At 58.9% G+C, this 17,434-nt stretch overlaps 4 protein-coding genes across 4 annotated transcripts; 2 read left to right on the top strand and 2 right to left on the bottom strand.

Moving 5' to 3' along the window:
- Positions 1-506: 506 nt before the first annotated feature.
- On the bottom strand, positions 507-7,457 carry LOC129502021 (uncharacterized). The gene is made up of 4 exons (XM_055313371.1): positions 7,083-7,457; positions 4,478-4,629; positions 973-1,215; positions 507-720 (listed from the first exon to the last, which is right to left on the bottom strand). Exons 1-4 carry the CDS (start codon positions 7,098-7,100, stop codon positions 507-509), a joined length of 627 nt encoding a protein of 208 aa, XP_055169346.1. The 5' UTR covers positions 7,101-7,457.
- A 224-nt stretch (positions 7,458-7,681) lies between these two features.
- Positions 7,682-9,083, top strand: LOC129502074 (keratin-associated protein 10-8-like). The gene has a single exon (XM_055313486.1). It carries the CDS (start codon positions 7,757-7,759, stop codon positions 8,819-8,821), a length of 1,065 nt encoding a protein of 354 aa, XP_055169461.1. The 5' UTR covers positions 7,682-7,756; the 3' UTR covers positions 8,822-9,083.
- A 3,783-nt stretch (positions 9,084-12,866) lies between these two features.
- LOC129502245 (keratin-associated protein 12-1-like) lies at positions 12,867-14,603 on the bottom strand. Its single transcript, XM_055313790.1, has one exon. It carries the CDS (start codon positions 13,855-13,857, stop codon positions 13,150-13,152), a length of 708 nt encoding a protein of 235 aa, XP_055169765.1. The 5' UTR covers positions 13,858-14,603; the 3' UTR covers positions 12,867-13,149.
- A 1,302-nt stretch (positions 14,604-15,905) lies between these two features.
- On the top strand, positions 15,906-16,593 carry LOC129502246 (keratin-associated protein 12-1-like). The gene has a single exon (XM_055313791.1). The coding sequence runs from the start codon at positions 15,992-15,994 to the stop codon at positions 16,310-16,312; it is 321 nt and encodes a 106-aa protein (XP_055169766.1). The 5' UTR covers positions 15,906-15,991; the 3' UTR covers positions 16,313-16,593.
- Positions 16,594-17,434: the final 841 nt, after the last annotated feature.

Below are 17,434 nucleotides of genomic sequence, written 5' to 3' on the forward strand. Positions count from 1 at the left end.
GCAGGGGAGCATCCGTCTCCCCAGGGGCAGGCAGGACTCCAGGGGAAGCCGGGAGTGGGCGGCCAGACTGTGGGGTCCCCTGCGGGGATGCAGTGCCCCGGGGGCTGAGGCGCACGGAGATGGATGGGGGCAGGGACCTCAGACCCAGAGATGCCCATGGGGGGGATGCAGGTGACACCGGTCCTGGTGGGACTCTGGCCACTCGCACATCCTCTCTGGGGAACATGCGCGGGTGTGAACTGGGACTCGGGGCAGCCCACTCGACCATCCGCTGGAGATCGGGGACAACCTTGCTTTCCTCAGGGGCGTGGGGATGGTGCACGTGGGGCAGGTGCGGCCCCCTGGGCGGTGGCTGGTGCATTACCAGGCCTGTGTCAATATTTGCCATTTTTTCTTGCATTATTTTTTTCAAAAACAGTTAACACCCCTGGACTCAGGTTTACTCTTCAGGGTGAAAAAGTGGGTCAGGGAAGTTGGATCCCGAATAATGTTGCTCTGAAGGGCATTCAGGTTTCCCCACTGACCGTGGCCGGGGCGCCGAGGGTCCGAGGTGAAAATCCCACAAAGCAGGCTGGGGCTGGCACAGCGGGGCCACGGGTGCCCAGCCCCTCTGCCCTGTCCAGGGGCCTCCCGCACCGTCCAGAGCCGGCCCCTTCCTTTCCCTCAAGCTCGTCCCGGCGCGTGGGATTCTCTGCGCCGTCGGAAGGGAAGTTGGTTTGGCTGAAATGCGCCAACATCCATCTTAGTCCTTTAAGGTGAGAATTCTATTAACATGCCCCAAAAAGTAGGGAGAAATGGGCAATAGGACCCTGTGATTTTCTCAAGGGAACGTGGCCTGCTGGCATGTGCCCGCCCCTCCCCACACTTACCCCCCACCTCGTGGGGCAGGATTCTGGTTTCCTCACTCACCCCTGCCCCCCACCCCGGGGCAGACACAGGTGGCAGCCAGCCCAACATCCATCCCCCCGCCACGTCCCAACGAACAGGCCAGATAAGGCGCCCGGGGAAAAGGATTGGCAATTCAGACTCTCTCGAAGCTCGGGGTGGCCGCAGGACACTTCTGGCAAACAAGACGTCAGCAGGGACCTCCTAGGGCTTCGGGGAACACGTCCTTCCCTGAAACAGGCACCTCCTTCTCCCCTTCCTCCTTCCTCCTTGGACCACGGCAGGAGCACCTGGAGCAGCGGGCACCATCTGTGATCACAGAGCAATGGCCTGGGGAAGGACCATCATCATCGGGGATGGTAGGGGAGGGCGCTGGAAGGGGTGCGGGTCCCTGATGGCACCGTGGGGCCACTGCCCCAGAGCGGGACCTGGGTTAATCAGGGCGCATGTTATTGGCAGGTGACCCAGAGCTCCTATGAGGTTTATAATAGGATCGGGATAGACGGGGGCTGGAGTCAGGAGGACGTGTTGGCCCTCCCTGTATTGTTGCTCACAAGAACACAGGAGGCACATGGCAGGGACACCGAAGGGGACCCCCGGGATGAGCGATGACTGCTGAAGTGTTGCGGGGCCCCGCCTGCCCCCAGAGCCCCGCACACGTAGCTGGATGCGTGTCTGGGCCGCGAGTTCTACGGGGTCCACCAATAAGGTGTACGGCACAAAGGCAAAATCTCCGCTTCCCTGGACCTCAGCTTCTGTTTGCTGGATTGGCTCTATTCGTTCTTCCTATAGGTTAGAGCTTCTTCTGCAGGTGGCCTTCCCTTCACCTGGCCTCGGGGGCAAGGTGGCCAGTAGGTGGGGGTGGGGAGGGACAGAGAGAGATTTCACTGGAAGACCTTTCCTGATTCTGATAAACGACCATGTACTGTTGGGGTGTCAGCGGGAAAGTGTTTCCACATAAAACAGAACTATTTTTATCAGAGAAGTGTTTTGTTTTCCTTCCTGTTTTACAAGAATGTACACAAAGTATATAATGGGGTTGGTATGAACTCGGTCACCCCCACACCCAAATATTTACATTCCAGGTGACTTAGTGTTGCTCTCACGTCTGCTGGATCAGTGCAGGTGCCGGCATGTGTACGGGAAAGAATGCCCCGCCCGAGATGGGGGTGGCTGGGGGCTCCCGAAGGCAGCCACACAAGGCCCTTGACCCCCACTTGCTGGGTGAGCCTGCTGAGAAACCACAGAGTGTTTCTGTCCCCACGGCCCTCGCTCTGCAAACACTCCATCTCAGGCCAGACCCATCCGGCTGCATTCCGTGAACTGACGGAGCAGCAGGACAAAGGACACAGGACACAGGTCACAGGGTGAGGTGTCCCTCTGCCTCCCGCAGGAAGAGCTGCTCTGGGCTCCCCAGAGGGCCGCCCAGGGACACCAAGCCCGGTCACTGCTGTAAGACACGTGTGCTGGCTGCCCGCTCTGGGAGGCCCTCTCACCTGCCCCTCCTACTTAGCATCAGTGCTTGTTACTTCTATTACTCCTGTGCCTCGACTGTTGCTGGCACAGTCTTGCCGGGGGGGGGGGACATGGAGGAGACGCTGCCGCAGAGCACCGAGGATACACACATCCTACACAGGCCACATTTTATCGAGACTCAGATCTCGGGGCGCCCGGGTGGCTCAGCAGTTGAGCGTCTGACTTCAGCTCAAGGTGTGACCCCGGGGTCCCAGGATCGAGTCCCACGTCGGGCTCCCCGCAGGGAGCCTGCTTCTCCTCTGTCTGTGTCTCTGCCTCTCTCTCTCTCTCCGCATCTCTCAGGAATAAATAAATAAAATCTTTAAAAAAAAAAAGACTCAGATCTCATCCAATCGTAAAGATGCCTCATGATTTTACGTACCTCTCAGCAAAACATAACAGCTTCCAGCTAGACAAACTGTGCTATGTCATCACCTGAGAGACATCTCCCTGTTCGGAGGCCTGGAGTCAATGAACGTGGCCTGGAGTCCATGAAATAGTTATTTATCTTGGGCAGCCTGGGTGGCTCAGCGGTTTAGCGCCGCCTTCAGCCCAGGGTGTGATCCTGGAGACTCGGGATCGAGCCCCACGTCGGGCTCCCTGCATAGAGCCTGCTTCTCCCTCTGCCTGTGGTTCTGCCTCTCTCTCTGTCTCTCATGAATAAATAAATAAATAAAATCTTTAAAAAAATAGTTATTTATCTTGACTTGGCGTGTGCTGCCGTTTGGAGAGACCAGATTTATATGCATGAAATAAATTTAAAAACCAAGACACCTGCACCCTGATGTTTATAGCAGCACAGTAGCCAAACTGTGGAAGGAGCCTCGGTGTCCATCGACAGATGAATGGATAGAGAAGCTGTGGTCTCTGTATACGGTGGAATATTCCTCAGCCATCAGAAACGACGAAGACCCACCATTTGCTTCAATGAGGATGGACCTGGAGGGTATTATGCTGAGTGAAGTAAGTCAATTGGAGAAGGATAAATATTATATGGTCTCATTCATTCGGGGAATATAAAAATAGTGAAAGGGACCATAGGGGAAAGGAGAGAAAATGAGTGGGAAATATCAGAGAGCGAGACAGAACATGAGAGACTCCTGACTCTGGGAAACGAACTAGGGGTGGTGGAAGGGGAGGTGGGCGGGGGGTGGGAGGGACTGGGTGATGGGCACTGAGGGGGGCGCTTGATGGGATAAGCACTGGGTGATATGCTATATGTTGGCAAATTGAACTCCAATAAAAAAATATAAAAAAAAGAGAAAGAAACACAACCTGTATTTAAATGTATATGGTACTTCAAAATCTTGATTTTAAAACATACACAGGGGCAGCCCAGGTGGCTCAGCAGTTAAGCACCTGCCTTTGGCCCAGGGTGTGATCCTGGAGTCCCAGGATCGAGTCCCACATCGGGCTCCCTGCATGGAGCCTGCTTCTCCCTCTGCCTGTGTCTCTGCCTCTCTCTCTCTCTCTCTCTCTCTGTCATGAATAAATAAATAAAATCTTTTAAAAAAATAAAAAAAGAATAAACCACACACAAGAAAAGAAAAGTTTCCAGAAATAAAAGAGGATCTGATTCTTCATATTTTATAAGTCCATCAAGTACTTGGGAAAATTGAGCTTCAACAATCAACTCCAAGACATATCCTAGCAAAATTATTAGACTTTCTTAAAAAGAAAAATCCCTAAGTGAAATAATAATAAATTTATTGGATGTTGTAATAAATGTAGGATATATATGCATAATATAAAATTATTGGACATTAAAAAAATTTAAAAATAGATAAAAATAAAAACCAAGACACTTCACCATTATGAACTCCATGGTTTGGCCCAGGGGGCAGATGGCATTGGGATTCAGAAAGAAGTGCCAGCCGGTGCTAAGGGAGACGGGGGAAGGTTTGAAAAGAACATGAAGCTACTGAACCCTGAAAGGGGAAGCTCAGGGGTGAAAGGGGAGGCCGGGTAGTGGAGTCGTGGGAAGCACCCTGCTGTGGCATGGAGAGGGGGCCCAGGGTGGCGGGGACACTGCCGGCCAGACGACCGCAGCAGCAGCCACTGTGGGAGGGGTGCTCACCTGTACATGACACCCCGCAGGCACGGAGCGCTCCGCATGCTGTCACCTCTCCTCCCCATTGTGGCCCTGGGAGTGACGCAGGTCTCCCGGGAGCCGAGCCCGTGACGAGGACACGTGCACGAGCCCAGGAGCGGGGCAGGCAGCCCAGGGAACTGGAAGAAGAAGGTAGACAAGATGTGTGGCTTCAGGTCAAGTTCGTTCCAGCCTGATCCCAGGGGGAGGATCTCAGCGTAAGGAAGCTGGGGTGGGGGTGCGTGGGTGACCGTAAATCCCCAGCTGGGTGGTGACAGCAGTGCCCCGACGGAGCCCTGGGTGGGGGGGTGCTGTCAGTAGCAGACCCTCGCGGGGGCAGGTGTGGTGAGTGACAGGCCAGAGAGCATCTGGGGGCAGCACCAGTGGGATTGGCCGCAATGGACCTTATTACTCTCCTGCACCGATGGACTACCGGAAACACGCGGAGAGCGATTACGGTCCCCGGGGGCGACACTGGGAGGACCCAGAAACGGGCTCTCTGACTCTAAAGAAAGCACTTCCAGGGCACCTGGGTGGCTCAGCGGTTGAGCATCTGCCTTCAGCTCAGGGCCTGACCCAGGGGTCCTGAGATCGAGTCCCGCATTGGGGTCCCCGCAGGGAGCCTGCTTCTCCCTCTGCCTCTGTCTCTGCCTCTCTCTGTCTCTCATGAATAAATAAGATTTTTTAAAAAATAAAGCACTTGTTGCATTTATCCATTCTGTGATCGATTACTTATATTTTTCACTTGCTAACCTTAAAAATAAAACTGTTAGTTGTTTTACCAGCGAAAGATGGGTGCATTTGGGATGATGGAGAATTGCAATCCGGGACAAGTGAGAATAGAAGAGAGGAGGCTCTTTGATAGAGGAGTGGGGGCAGGCGGTGGTTTGGGGGGACTGTTGTCAACTGAAAGCCCTTTGGCGGCGTAAACTGGGAGCTGGAAGCGTCCAGGCTTTTCTCATTGGTGGGGCTGTTGCCATGAGCGGAAAAAAATGTCCTCCTCCTGGGGGAGTAAAGCTGCAAGAGCAAGAGCAGGGCGCCTCTCTTCCCGCTGGCTTTGGGATTGAAGAGGAGCTGTAGGGCCCTCAGCTCCCCGCTGCATGCCCCTCAACTCCATTTTAGCGAGGTTTCTCTTCACTAATATTCACACACTCTTTTCACTACACCCAACTACTGGGTAAAGGGTTTGGTCGTATGACGAAGAAATTGGAATTAAGATGGGAAAGACTGAACCACCAGAGAACTGTAGAATTTTTCGATTATCTGATGCTCCCTTTGTTGCTGTTGTTTTTTTTAGATTTTATTTATTTATTCTTGAGAGATACACAGAGAGAGGCAGAGACACAGGCAGAGGGAGAAGCAGGGTCCCTGTAGGGAGCCCGATGCGGGACTCGATCCCAGGACCCCAGGATCATGACTTGAGCCGAAGGCAGACGCTCAACCGCTGAGCCTCCCAGGTGTCCCTATGTTGCCTTTGTTCTATATTAAGATGTATAGACGATAGATAGATAGGGAATGAAAATGCCATAAGGAAAGTGTAAGACAAAAAAACAAGATAGGAAATAATATTCAGGGCCAGTACCATAGAAAATGTGCCATATCCCTAATATTTAAGAGCTGCCAAAAGTCAGAGAACAGAAAGACCAGTGGTTGAGCCCTTTCTCATACCATATCAAAAAAATCATCTCAAAGTGGATCAAAGACCTAAATATAAGAGCTAATGCTATCACTCACTAGAAAGAAACCGTAGGGGTGAACCTACATGACCTTAGAGTTGGCAACGGTTTCTTAGATGTGACACCAAAAGCACAGGCAACAACAACAACAAAAGTACATCAATTGGATTTCACCAAAATCTAGAAGGTTTATGTATCGAACCAAGCATGCTCTCCAGAGAGTGAACAGCCAGCCCAGAGAACGGGGGAGATACTTGCAAATCGTCACTCTGATAAGGGTCTAGTGTCCACAGCCAAGAGACAAACAACCCAATTAAAAATGGGCTAAACACTTTGAAGGACATTTCTCCAAAGAAGATACGCCGACGTCCAACAAGCACTTGAGAGGAAGCCCAATATCCACTGGGAAAATCGAAACCATGATAAAATGCCACATCAGCCCCACTAGGGTGACTGCAATTTAAAAAAGAAAAAAGAAGAAAGAAAATAGAACAGAATGAGGGCATCTGGGTGGCCCAGTGGTTGAGCGTCTGCCTTCAGCTCAGGTCATGACCCCAGGGTCCTGGGATCGAGTCCCACATTGGGGGCCCCACCGGGAGCCTGCTTCTTCCTCTGCCTGTATCCCTGCCCCTCTCTCATGAATAAATAAATAAAACCCTTTTAAAAAATTAGAAATAAAAAGAACAGAACAGAAGCAGCATCGGGGAGCATGTGGAGAAACCTTGCCGGTGGAAAGTAAAAAGGCACAAGGGCTGAGGACAGCAGTCTTCTGGAAGTTCCTCGAACGTTCACACCGAGTTACCACGGGACCCAGCAATTCCACCGCTAATTGGGAATCTGAAGGATTCGAATCTTGTATTTGATTCTTTCGTACCCTCTCCTGCCCCGGTTGTGAGGACTTTTAAAATCATACTAACCTTTCGCCCACCGCGCATCCTACCAATATTTTCCGGCCGTTCAGTATCTTCAATTTATGGGCCAAAGAGATTCCCTTTGGGCTTTGATTGAAATGACACCAGTGAAGACAGATGGGTGGGGGGTGGCAAGTAGAAGACGCCGCCGCCCCGTGTTTCTGACCCGGTGGGCACGCACTGCCTGGGGTCTTTGGTCAAGTCGTCCTGTTCTGTGCGTGTCTCACCCTCTTTACATTGCTTGGCGGCGCTTCACAGTTGGGCCTGCAGCGGTGCTGGGAGTCTCTCCCCAGTGTTCACACGCTGGCGCGGCCCGTGCGCGGGTCCCGAATGTGCAGCGAGCCCCCGCGTGAGGGTGACCTTAGAGACCACTCCGCCAACCCCGCCTCCAGTAGTTTCCACAAGGTGCATGGAGCCAAACAAAGCGCAGACGGGAAAACAGCCTCCTGCAACCCACTCGCTGGTTTAATGAGTAAAAACTAATTGTAGAAAATAAAGCGGCGCTAATGAGGGGTCCCCTGCGACCAGCGCTGGGCCAACACGGAAGGGAGGCGTGGGGAGCCCGGGCCAACACACACGCCTGGAGGGTATAAAAGCTGACAGATGGCTCAAGCTCCTCACACTCACACACTCACACCCGCACCCACACACACCCACACCCCCAGCCCCACGTCCACACCATGGCCGCCTCCACCCTGTCCGTCTGCTCCAGCGACCTGAGCTACGGCGGCCGCGTCTGCCTGCCCGGCTCTGGCGACTCCTGCCCCGACCCCTCCTGGCAGGTGGATGACTGTCCCGAGAGCTACTGCGAGCCCCCCTGCTGCGCCCCGGCCTCCTGCCTGACCCTCCTCTGCACCCCTGCGAGCTGCGGGTCCAGCCCCTGCCCACCAGCCTGCCCCGGCTCCTGCCAGCCCTCCTGTGGCAGCTGCTCCCCCTGCCAGGAGGGCTGCTGTGTGTCTGTCTGCTGCAAGCCCGTGTGCTGCACCCCTGTCTGCTGCACCCCCATCTGCTGCAAGCCCGTGTGCTGCACCCCTGTCTGCTGCAAGCCCGTCTGCTGTGAGGCATCCCCTTGCTCAGCCTCCCCCTGCTGCCAGCAGTCTAGCTGCCAGCCCTCCTGCTGCAGCTCCACCCCCTGTCAGGAAGACAGCTGTGTGTCTGTCTGCTGCAAGCCTGTGTGCTGCACCCCTGTCTGCTGCAACCCCGTGTGCTGCACCCCTGTCTGCTGCACCCCTGTCTGCTGCAAGCCTGTCTGCTGTGAGGCCTCCCCCTGCTGCCAGCAGTCTAGCTGCCAGCCCTCCTGCTGCAGCTCCTCCCCCTGCCAGGAAGACAGCTGTGTGTCTGTCTGCTGCAAGCCTGTCTGCTGCACCCCTGTCTGCTGCACCCCCATCTGCTGCAAGCCTGTCTGCTGCAAGCCCGTGTGCTGTGAGGCATCCCCTTGCTCAGCCTCCCCCTGCTGCCAGCAGTCTAGCTGCCAGCCCTCCTGCTGCAGCTCCTCCCCCTGCCAGGAAGACAGCTGTGTGTCTGTCTGCTGCAAGCCCGTGTGCTGCCAGGCCTCCCCCTGCTGCCAGCCAAGCCCCTGCAGGCCCTCCTCCTGCGTGTCCCTCCTCTGCCGCCCCGTGTGCAGGCCCGCCTGCTGCGCCCCCTCCCCTTGCCAGCCCAGCTGCTGCCGCCAGGGCTCCAGCGTGTCCCTGCTGTGCCGCCCCGGGTGCTCCCGCCAGGCCTGCTGCCGCCCCGCCTGCTGCTGAGCCGCCTGAACTACCCCGGGAGCTGCCATCTCAGCTGCTGAGCCCCCCGTCCTCCCCCGGGGCCCCTGCCCTCGGTGGACATGTGGCTGCTGCCAACTGGAACCTGAACAGGCCGCCCGCCCCTCTCTGGGGAGACGGCCCGCAGCCCTCAGCAGGGGCAACCTGCGGCCCCAGGGCCCTCGTCTGCATGAGCCGTGGCTTGTAATCTGCGTGACGAAGGCCAATCACCGTAATCAATAAAGCGTTTGTGTCATGAAGTAGAGACGGGCGTGTGTCTGTCCCTCCTCCTCCTCCGAGCCCGGAGAGCCCCGGATTGGAGCCGTGGCTGCTGTGCGGGGGTCGCAAACAGTGACGACCCAGTCTCATGTCCAAGCTCAAAGCCCCTGAGAGACGAGGTCTGAATGCAGATGTTGCCTGCACGCACCTGGCCCTTCCCCTCCCAGGACCCCCCCCCACCCACACCCACACCCACACCCACCCACACCCACCCACCCACGGTGCAGAGCCCTCCCAGCCTGGGCCCGGGAGGTGAGCAGGGCCGCAGAAGGCCCGCACCCTGAGTGGCCTTCAGGCTCTGGCCCACCCGGCCCCCTGCCCGTGCAGGTGAAGGGGGAGCTGCAGGACCCTAACTGACGGGACTCCGAGGCTCAGTACCCAGCACCGTGCTGACTCCGCTGGGGAGGGGTGCCCACACAGAGGAGCGGCCGCTTGCTGGGTGGGCACAAGGGCTGGCGCTCTGAGCCCCGCAAATCCCCGTCGGCCCCGAGAGGGGTACAGGGTGGGTCAGGCATCATCCACTCTACTCAAGGCTTCGAGGCCTGATTAAGGAGATGGGGGCAAAAAGGTGCCTTGCGGACAAACCCTCGGGACAGCGGGGGAGGACGAGCCTGCAGTCTCAGGGGACCACAGCGCTGGGGGGCCAGGTGGGCACCAGGCAGACCAACCAGGCCGGCATCAGGCCCCCCTTATGTCTTGTACCAGGAACAGGAGGAAGAGGCCCCAGGGCAGAAGAGCAGAGGTGCGGCAGGCGGGAGGAGGACAACAGGCGCCCCCTCAGAGGCTGGCTCCCCTGGCCCCAGGCGGGCTCTACCCCGGGGGAGGACCCAGAGCCAAGGGGCCTCGAAAGGGAAAGGGGCTGGGCTCTTAAACCCCTCAGTTTGCCTGAATTTATTCAAAACCTATGCCTGTTAGTTGTTCATTTAAATTTTAAGAAAACCAGACTATCTGCACAGATAAAGACCAAGACCTGGGTGGATTCCGCACCCCGAGGCGAGGGAGGCTCTACACCCCGGACCCCAGAGCCGCGAAGGGCACAGATGTTGACTCCTGAGGAAACCAGCGGCCCACAACGGCGCCAAAATAGTGCGTGGGAGAGTCTGGTGGGGCCCTGCGGGAGGCACCCCTGCCCTGGGCTGGCGGCTGGTCGCCCAGACCACCTGACGGTTCTGCAGGAGGCTCAGGTACCCTGCAAAGGCCTGGCCAGCCTGCCGGCGGCCAACGGCTCCTGGCCGGGGCGTCTACACAGTCAGCCGGACTGCTTCCAGATGGGGCGTCTACACGGCCAACCCCGCCGCTTATAGACGGTGTCTACACGGTCAGCTAGACTGCTCACAGATGGGGCGTCTACACAGCCAGCCAGACTGCTTACAGATGGGACGTGTACACCGTCAGCCCAGCTGCTCCTAGACAGGGCGTCTACACAGTCAGCCTGGTTGCTCCCAGATGGGGCATCTACAAGGTCAGCCGGACTGCTCACAGTTAGGGCATCTACACAGCCAACCAGACTGCTCTCAGATAGGATGTCTACACAGTCAGCTGGCTATTCCCAGACAGGGCATCTACACAGCCAGCCAGACTGCTCATAGACTGAGCATCTACACAGTCAGCCTGGCTGCTCACAGATGGGGTGTCTACACGGCCAGCCACGCTTCTCATAGTTGAGGCGTCTATACAGCCAGACTGCTCCCAGATGGGGCCTCTACACAGTCAGCCAGACTGCTCCCAGACAAGGCGTCTACACGGCCAGCCTGGCTGCTCCCAGAGGGGGCGACTACACGGCCAGCCAGCCCCGGTTGCCCAAGGAGAGAATGCATCGGAGGTGTCAGTGCCCGAGACGGCCTGTTCCGCAGCAGCGACGTGGCTCAGCGCTCCGGGCCCCCACCGCCCCCACCCTCCGAGCCCCCACCCCCACCCTCCGAGCCCCCATCCCCCCACCCTCCGAGCCCCCCACCCTCCGAGCCCCCCAGCCCCCACCCCGACCCCGGGGAGCCCCTCTGCGGGCGGCGGCCCGGTGCCCCGGGAGCAGCGCGGTCCCCCTCCCCCATCAAGGGCATCCCCGGGGCGGGGCCTGCGCGCTGCCTGTGGCGGGCCCGGGGGTGCCCAGGGGGAGGGACCCCGGCTGGGCACGCGGTGGGGTTCACGGGACCGGGAGGAGGGAGCCCCGGCAGGCGCCCCGACCCGACCGTCACATGCTCGCGACCCGAGGCCTGGGGGTGCCGGGCGATCCCAGAACCGTGGGTGCGCGGTCCCGGCGCGGTCAGGACCCCGCGGGCGCTCCCCGGGGACCACGTCCTGGTTCAGGCGCCCCCCGCCCCTGCCCCCCCCCGCCCGCTGTCCCCGCTCCCCTGGCGCTGCCCTGCCCTCGTGTGTCCCCGGGGGCCCCGCGCCCCCACCCGGGGAGTCAGCCCGGGGGTGTCCGCGGTCCCCCGCAGGGGGCGCAGGCGCGTCGGGGCAGGGCCGGTTGGCGGACCGGGGGTCCCCACCCCGAGCCGCGCGGGCCCCAGGCGGGAGCGCGGAGGGCGGGCGTCGAGGGGCCACAGGGACGCACGCACCGGCGCTGCGGGAGCCCCGGCCCCGGCGGACACTCAGGTCCCGGCGGCCGCGCTCTGGGGGGCCAGGTCCTTGCCGAGCGCCCGCACACCTGTCCCCTGTCCCCCCGGGCGCAGCGCCGCCCCCGCGCGGGGCTCCCTGATGCGTGCTCCCTGCACCCTGCTCGGTCGTCCCTGCGCGGGGCTCCCTGAACCCTGCTCTGTCCTCCCTGCTCGGGGGGAGGGGGGGGCGGGGTCCCTGCTCCGTGCTCTGTGCACGATGCTCCCTGCTCTGTCCTCCCTGCTCTGTGAGCGGGGCTCCCTGCTTCATGCTCCTTGTGTGGTGCTCCCTGCTTGGTGCTCCCTGCTTGGTGCTCCCTGCGCCTTGCTCAGTGCTCCCTGCTCCCTGCACAGGGCTCCCTGCACCGTGCTCAGTGCTCCAGGATCCCTGCTCCATGTGCCCTGCACGATGCTCCCTGTTTCATGCTCCTTGCTCGGTGCTCCCTGCTCCATCTCTCTGTGTGGTGCTCACTGCTCAGTGCTCCCTGCACCCTGCTGGGTGTTCCCTGCTCGGTGTTCTGTGCTCCACCACCCGCTCCATGCTCCCCACTCCATGCTCCCCACTCTGTGCTCCAAGCCCCAGCGGCATCCCGTTTCCCACGGCTTCCTCTTCCACGCCCCCCCTCCCCATCTCCCTTCTCGCGAGTCCGTGGATGACGCGGGCCCACCCGGCCCACCTCCCAGTGCACGAGCCTCAGGTCGCCCGTCTGCGGAGCCGCCTCGCCTGCAGGGCTGTATTGACCGGTCCTGGGGAGGGGGACGCGGGCGACTCCGGGCGGGGGGGGGGGGGGAGTTACCCCCAGAGCCCTGTCCCCATGGGCGAAGGAGGAGCTGTGTTCTTCCCCAGAGCATACACGTCCCGGTTTTCGACCAGGTTGGCTCCATATGTTAGTGACTGAGTGTACCTAAAAGGCAGGTGGGAAGGTTGGAGACGCGCCCTCAGTCCCTCCCAGCAGAGCAAGAACGAACCTCGGTGGTTCGAGGGACAAAGTGGGACCAAAGGAAGCCCTGGGGGCGCCTCAGGCTGAGCAGGAGGCCCACTCGCCCCCTTGCCACCTGGGCACGGCCACCTGGTAACCGGGGCTCCTCGGCAGAGGGAGCGCTCCTGGATCCTGGGGAGCCACCCGGAGAAAGCAGTTTCGAGAAAGGCGCTAAAGGAGACACGCCGCACACACTCGGGGGATTCGCACACGCTCCGGGATTTATTAGACTCGTGGGGGCGGCTGCAGAGCCTGGGCACTTGCACCAGCCAGCTGGGTGCTGTGTGGGTGACCCAGGCCGGGGCCAGGGGACCCAGTGGGCAACCCGCTCCGCCTGGTTAATGGGGATCAAGTGGCTTTGCTGGAAGATGATCCAGTTGGGTCCAGAATGTCTGAGGTGGATGATGCCTGGGCTGCCTGGTAGGAGCTCAGAGCAGCTACTTCTGATTGCAGGGAGGAGGGGGTCCTAGGAGGCCACAGCTCAACAGCAGTTAGGGGTGCCACAGGGGCCAGGGGTGCAGACCAGGGTGGGGCGGGAGGGCTGGCAGCAGCCAGAGGACTGGCAGGAGGCCACATACACGATGGGCTTGCAGCTCACAGGCAGGCACACGGCGGGCTTGCAGCTCACTGGAAAGCACACAACGGGCCTGCAGCTCACAGGCACACAGCTGGACACCTGGCAGGAGCTGGGCACGCAGCTGGACACCTGGCAGGAGTTGGGCATACAGCTGGACACCTGGCAGGAGCTTGGCACGCAGATGGACACCTGGCAAGGTCTGAGCAAGCAGCTGGACACCTGACAGGGGCTGGGCACACAGCTGGACACCTGGCAGGGGCTGGGCACACAGCTGGACACCTGGCAGGAGCTGGGCACACAGCTGGAAACCTGGCAGGAGCTGGGCACACAAAAGGTTGCCTGGCAGGGGCTGAGCACACAGCTGGACACCTGGCAGGAGGTGGGCACACAGCTGGAAACCTGGCAGGAGCTGGGCACACAAAAGGTTGCCTGGCAGGGGTTGAGCACACAGCTGGACACCTGGCATGAGCTGGGCACACAGCTGGACACCTGGCAGGAGCTGGGCACACAGCTGGACACCTGGCAAGAGCTGGGCACGCAGCTGGACACCTGGCAGGAGCTGGGCACACAGCAAGCCGGCTGGCAGCCCTCAGAACAGCTGGTGTGGCACATGGTGGAGTGGGGCTGGAGTGGAGTCGGGGACGAGGACAGGCTGGTCTGGAGGCTCCTCCCCGGTGGCCTTTATACCCAGCTGTGGCGTCCCTTCCTGCAGTTGCCTGATGATTTTCTTCCTCCTCCTCCGCGTCTCTCCCTGGAGTTCCTGGTGCAAGTGACTCGGTTCAGGAAACCCTGTGTCAGCTGCAGGCTCGCCGTGACCCAGCAGCCCCGGGAGTTCTGGATTCAGAGCCCGGTAGGATGGCTAGGGGCTATCAGCTGGGGACAGGGGACCCCCAAGTCGGGATGTTGGGGGGCCTCCCCAAGCTGATACACCATCCTCCGTCCACACAAGCACCTTCCCGCTTGCCAGACCGGGATCAATTCGGAAACTCTGTGATCCAGAATCTTCCCGACGGACCAGAGCCAAGCAGCAGGGCTCCTCGTGGCCAGCGGCCATGGCCACGTCACACATGTCACACTGTCCCAGCCCTGCGCCAGGCGCTGTGCGGAGCCTTGCACATGGATCCGCTCATCCCTGATTAGTCACCAATCCCTGTCACCATCCAAGGGGTGGGGGGGACCCCACTTACACGGAGGTGCAGTCAGAGTCCCTGACGTGTGGGCCTCCTCACCACCAGGGGAAGCAGCAGGAATCTGAAGCTGCTCGGTTGCACCCTGGAGTCCGTGGCCTCGACCTCAGTGCCAGATTATGTGGGACTTTAGGGGTTTTCTGAGACTCTTGGATCTGTAAATTAGAATTTAAATAAAAACAAATTTGTGGTGGGAGTCCTGGGTGACTCATTGGTTAAAGATCGACTCTTGATCTCAGCTCAGGTCTTGACCTCAGGGTTGTGAGCTCAAGCTCCACGTTGGGATCCACGCTGGGCATGGAGCCTACTTGAAAAACCATCAGGGACTTTTATCTACTATTTACGTCACAATATCATTCTCTGCTCCTCCTTGGGTTGGGATCGCTCATTGTTAGACTTCCTGATACGGTCCCCTAGTCACTCTTCGTGTGTCTTAATTCTGTTCTCTCTTCTTCACATTGGGTCTTTCCCACTCACGTGTCTTCCCGTGGACAGTCTTTCCCATCCCATGGACCCGGGTGTGCAAAGCCTGGACCTCAAGCGTGTGGGCTGAGCCCGGCCCCCTGCAGCCCAGCACCCCCTCTACAGGATCGCCCGCTGTTCCGGGAACGTGCCCCTTTCTGCGGCAGTGTCCTCACACCCCCACAACTGCCTCTGCTTGGAACCCCGCCCCCACCACGTCACCTGCATGCCAGCTTGGCATCGCCTCCAACCAGGGGGGCCCCAAACCACCCACCAGGGCCTTCACTCCTCTCTACCTGCTGAACCTGTTTTTCTTTCTGGGACTTGGCCTGCTCTGGAATCATTTCACGCATTAACTTTCACGCACTCGTTCATTCCTTGCCCCGCAAGGCTCACAGGGCCAGGACGTCTCTGTGGCCGGCACACAATACATATGTGTCGCACGAACAAACCAGCTGCTGCATAGATTACTAGGAGGCAGAAAGGGTCACCTCTCCATAAAGGGAGGAGAGTAACTATTTCAGGCTGGCAGTGGCGTGCTCTCTATAAGCACCCTGCATTACAGAGCAAGCCCCAGACAACACGGAAGCAAACGAGCATGACTGTTTCCAATAAAACTTTATTTACAAAACAAGTGGAGGCCCGATTTGTCCCACAGACTTCCCTGCTTCCCAGCATAGGGATCCCCACTTTAATGTTTTCTGTGCAGAACAAAAGCTCAGAATGCATCACTGCAAAGTACCCCCAGACGGCATGAGGCAAGAAGGGATGAAGGATGCAGTCCGGAGTGGAGCCAGTGGTGCTGTGTGCACAGTGTTGGCCTGGAGAGATCACCCCAACCCCACACAAAGTCAAACCAGAACAACCTGTTTACAGAAGAAGAAATTGGCCTCTACGTCAAACATATTTATGGTGGAGCCTGACACAGGAGAGCACACCTGCGACAGGAGGCGGGGGGAAGCGTGCTGGAAACAACTGAGGAAGTCAACAGGCAGTCATGCCCCAGGACGCTCCAGCCGGGGTATAAAGGCCGCCCCGGGAGCACCCTCCAGACACTTCCACCCTCCTCCCCAACACCAGCCCAGCTCCACGCCAACATGTGCCACACCAGCTGCTCCCCAGGCTGCCAGGCTTCCTGCTTCACCTCCAGCCCCTGCCAGGCGTCCTGCTACGTGCCCGTGAGCTGCCGGCCCTCCGTGTCCGTGCCCGTGAGCTGCCAGCCTGCCGTGTCCGTGCCCGTGAGCTGCCGGCCCTCCGTGTATGTCGTCCCCTCCTCCCAGTCCTCCGTGTGCCTGCCCGTGAGCTGCAAGCCTTTGGTGTTTGTGGCCTCCTCCTGCCAGTCCTCTGGGTCCTGCCAGCCCTCCCGCCCCACCCTGGTCTGCAGGCCTGTGTCCTGTAGCACTCCGACCTGCTTCTGACCATGAGCCTCCTGCCCAGCCACTCCCAGGGCACGGGGGCCACACCTGTACCCTTCCTGGAACGAGCCTTCAGTGGGTCTCCAGGTTCTGCACGGGGCAGATGAAGAACATGCCCAGCAGACTCTCTGAAGCCAGTGGCAAGGATGGAGCAGGATGATCTGGATCCTTCTTTGACCCTGGGAAGTGTGCCCCCCACCCCTGGGAAGCCCTGGTTTTCCAGGGGCTTCTGTCTCCAGCAGGGAACCAACCCTGTGTGAGCCAAATAAATTGTGCCTTCCTGATGCAGCTTGTTCCTCTAGTTTATTTTCACATATTTTGAAGTTCTTATCTCAAAGACATATATAAGTGTAAGTACAACAGCCCCTCCTCAAAGAGCCCTTTCTCCAACAGCTCAGCTGAGGGTGGGGAGGGGGGCTTGGAGGGTGCAGGGGGAAGGTGCACACCCAGCACCCGAGACTCACTTTATAGATGGGGAAGGGCAGAGGAAGAGCTACCCCCACTGAACAGGGGCTGGGAATCAGAGTGCTGCAAAAGGCAGGGGGCAGGGGAAGCTCACACAAACCCTCCCCAACTACAAAGTGGAGTCTGGACCGTTTTGCAGGGAGAAGCAGTAGGAAGTGAGAAAGCCTCACCCTCCACGACCCAGGCACATAGGCCTGCTCAAGACTGACCCTGGGCCAGGACAACAGAGCCCTCCTGGTCCCAACTCAGCCTGGCTGGTAGAGCTGCAGGAGGAGGAGCAGTCATTGGAGGGGGAGGCAGGCATGTGTAGAGGTCCCCTCCATGTGCCAGACACACGAGGGCAAGAGAAAACTTAGGGCAGAGCAAGAACACTGTGCCTCCAGCCCTTGCCCTAAGCATACGGCCCTGGGAACCCACCATAAAGGAATCCAAACTCTTAGGTACCTTGAAGGTCATCACAATAACAATAAAACCCAAACCAAGGTCAACAACTGAGCAGGTTGATCCAAACTTCCCCCCCATCACACACATAACCTGACTGGAGAGACCCACCCATTTCCAGGAGGAAACACTGTTTATGTCCATTTCAATTAGCACATGATATCTGATATTCAATCAAAAATGAGAAGACAGGGCAGCCTGGGTGGCTCAGCGGTTTAG

This window comes from Nyctereutes procyonoides, unplaced genomic scaffold, assembly GCF_905146905.1.
Source record: "Nyctereutes procyonoides isolate TBG_1078 unplaced genomic scaffold, NYPRO_anot_genome, whole genome shotgun sequence".
In the NCBI taxonomy this organism is placed as follows: Eukaryota; Metazoa; Chordata; class Mammalia; order Carnivora; family Canidae; genus Nyctereutes; species Nyctereutes procyonoides.

What these genes read in the sequence shown, in the direction of transcription:
- LOC129502021 (XM_055313371.1), bottom strand. An exon ending in CTGCGGGGTGTCATGTACAG is followed by an intron (nt 1,216 to 4,477) that starts GTGAGCACCCCT and finishes GTCCTTCCCCAG; the next exon opens with GCCATTGCTCTGTGATCACA. An exon ending in TCTGGCCTGTTCGTTGGGAC is followed by an intron (nt 721 to 972) that starts GTGGCGGGGGGA and finishes GGCGCATTTCAG; the next exon opens with CCAAACCAACTTCCCTTCCG.
- LOC129502074 (XM_055313486.1), top strand. Translation starts at nt 7,757, where the DNA reads ATGGCCGCCTCCACCCTGTCCGTCTGCTCCAGCGACCTGAGCTACGGC.
- LOC129502245 (XM_055313790.1), bottom strand. Translation starts at nt 13,857, where the DNA reads ATGTGCCACACCAGCTGTTCTGAGGGCTGCCAGCCGGCTTGCTGTGTG.
- LOC129502246 (XM_055313791.1), top strand. Translation starts at nt 15,992, where the DNA reads ATGTGCCACACCAGCTGCTCCCCAGGCTGCCAGGCTTCCTGCTTCACC.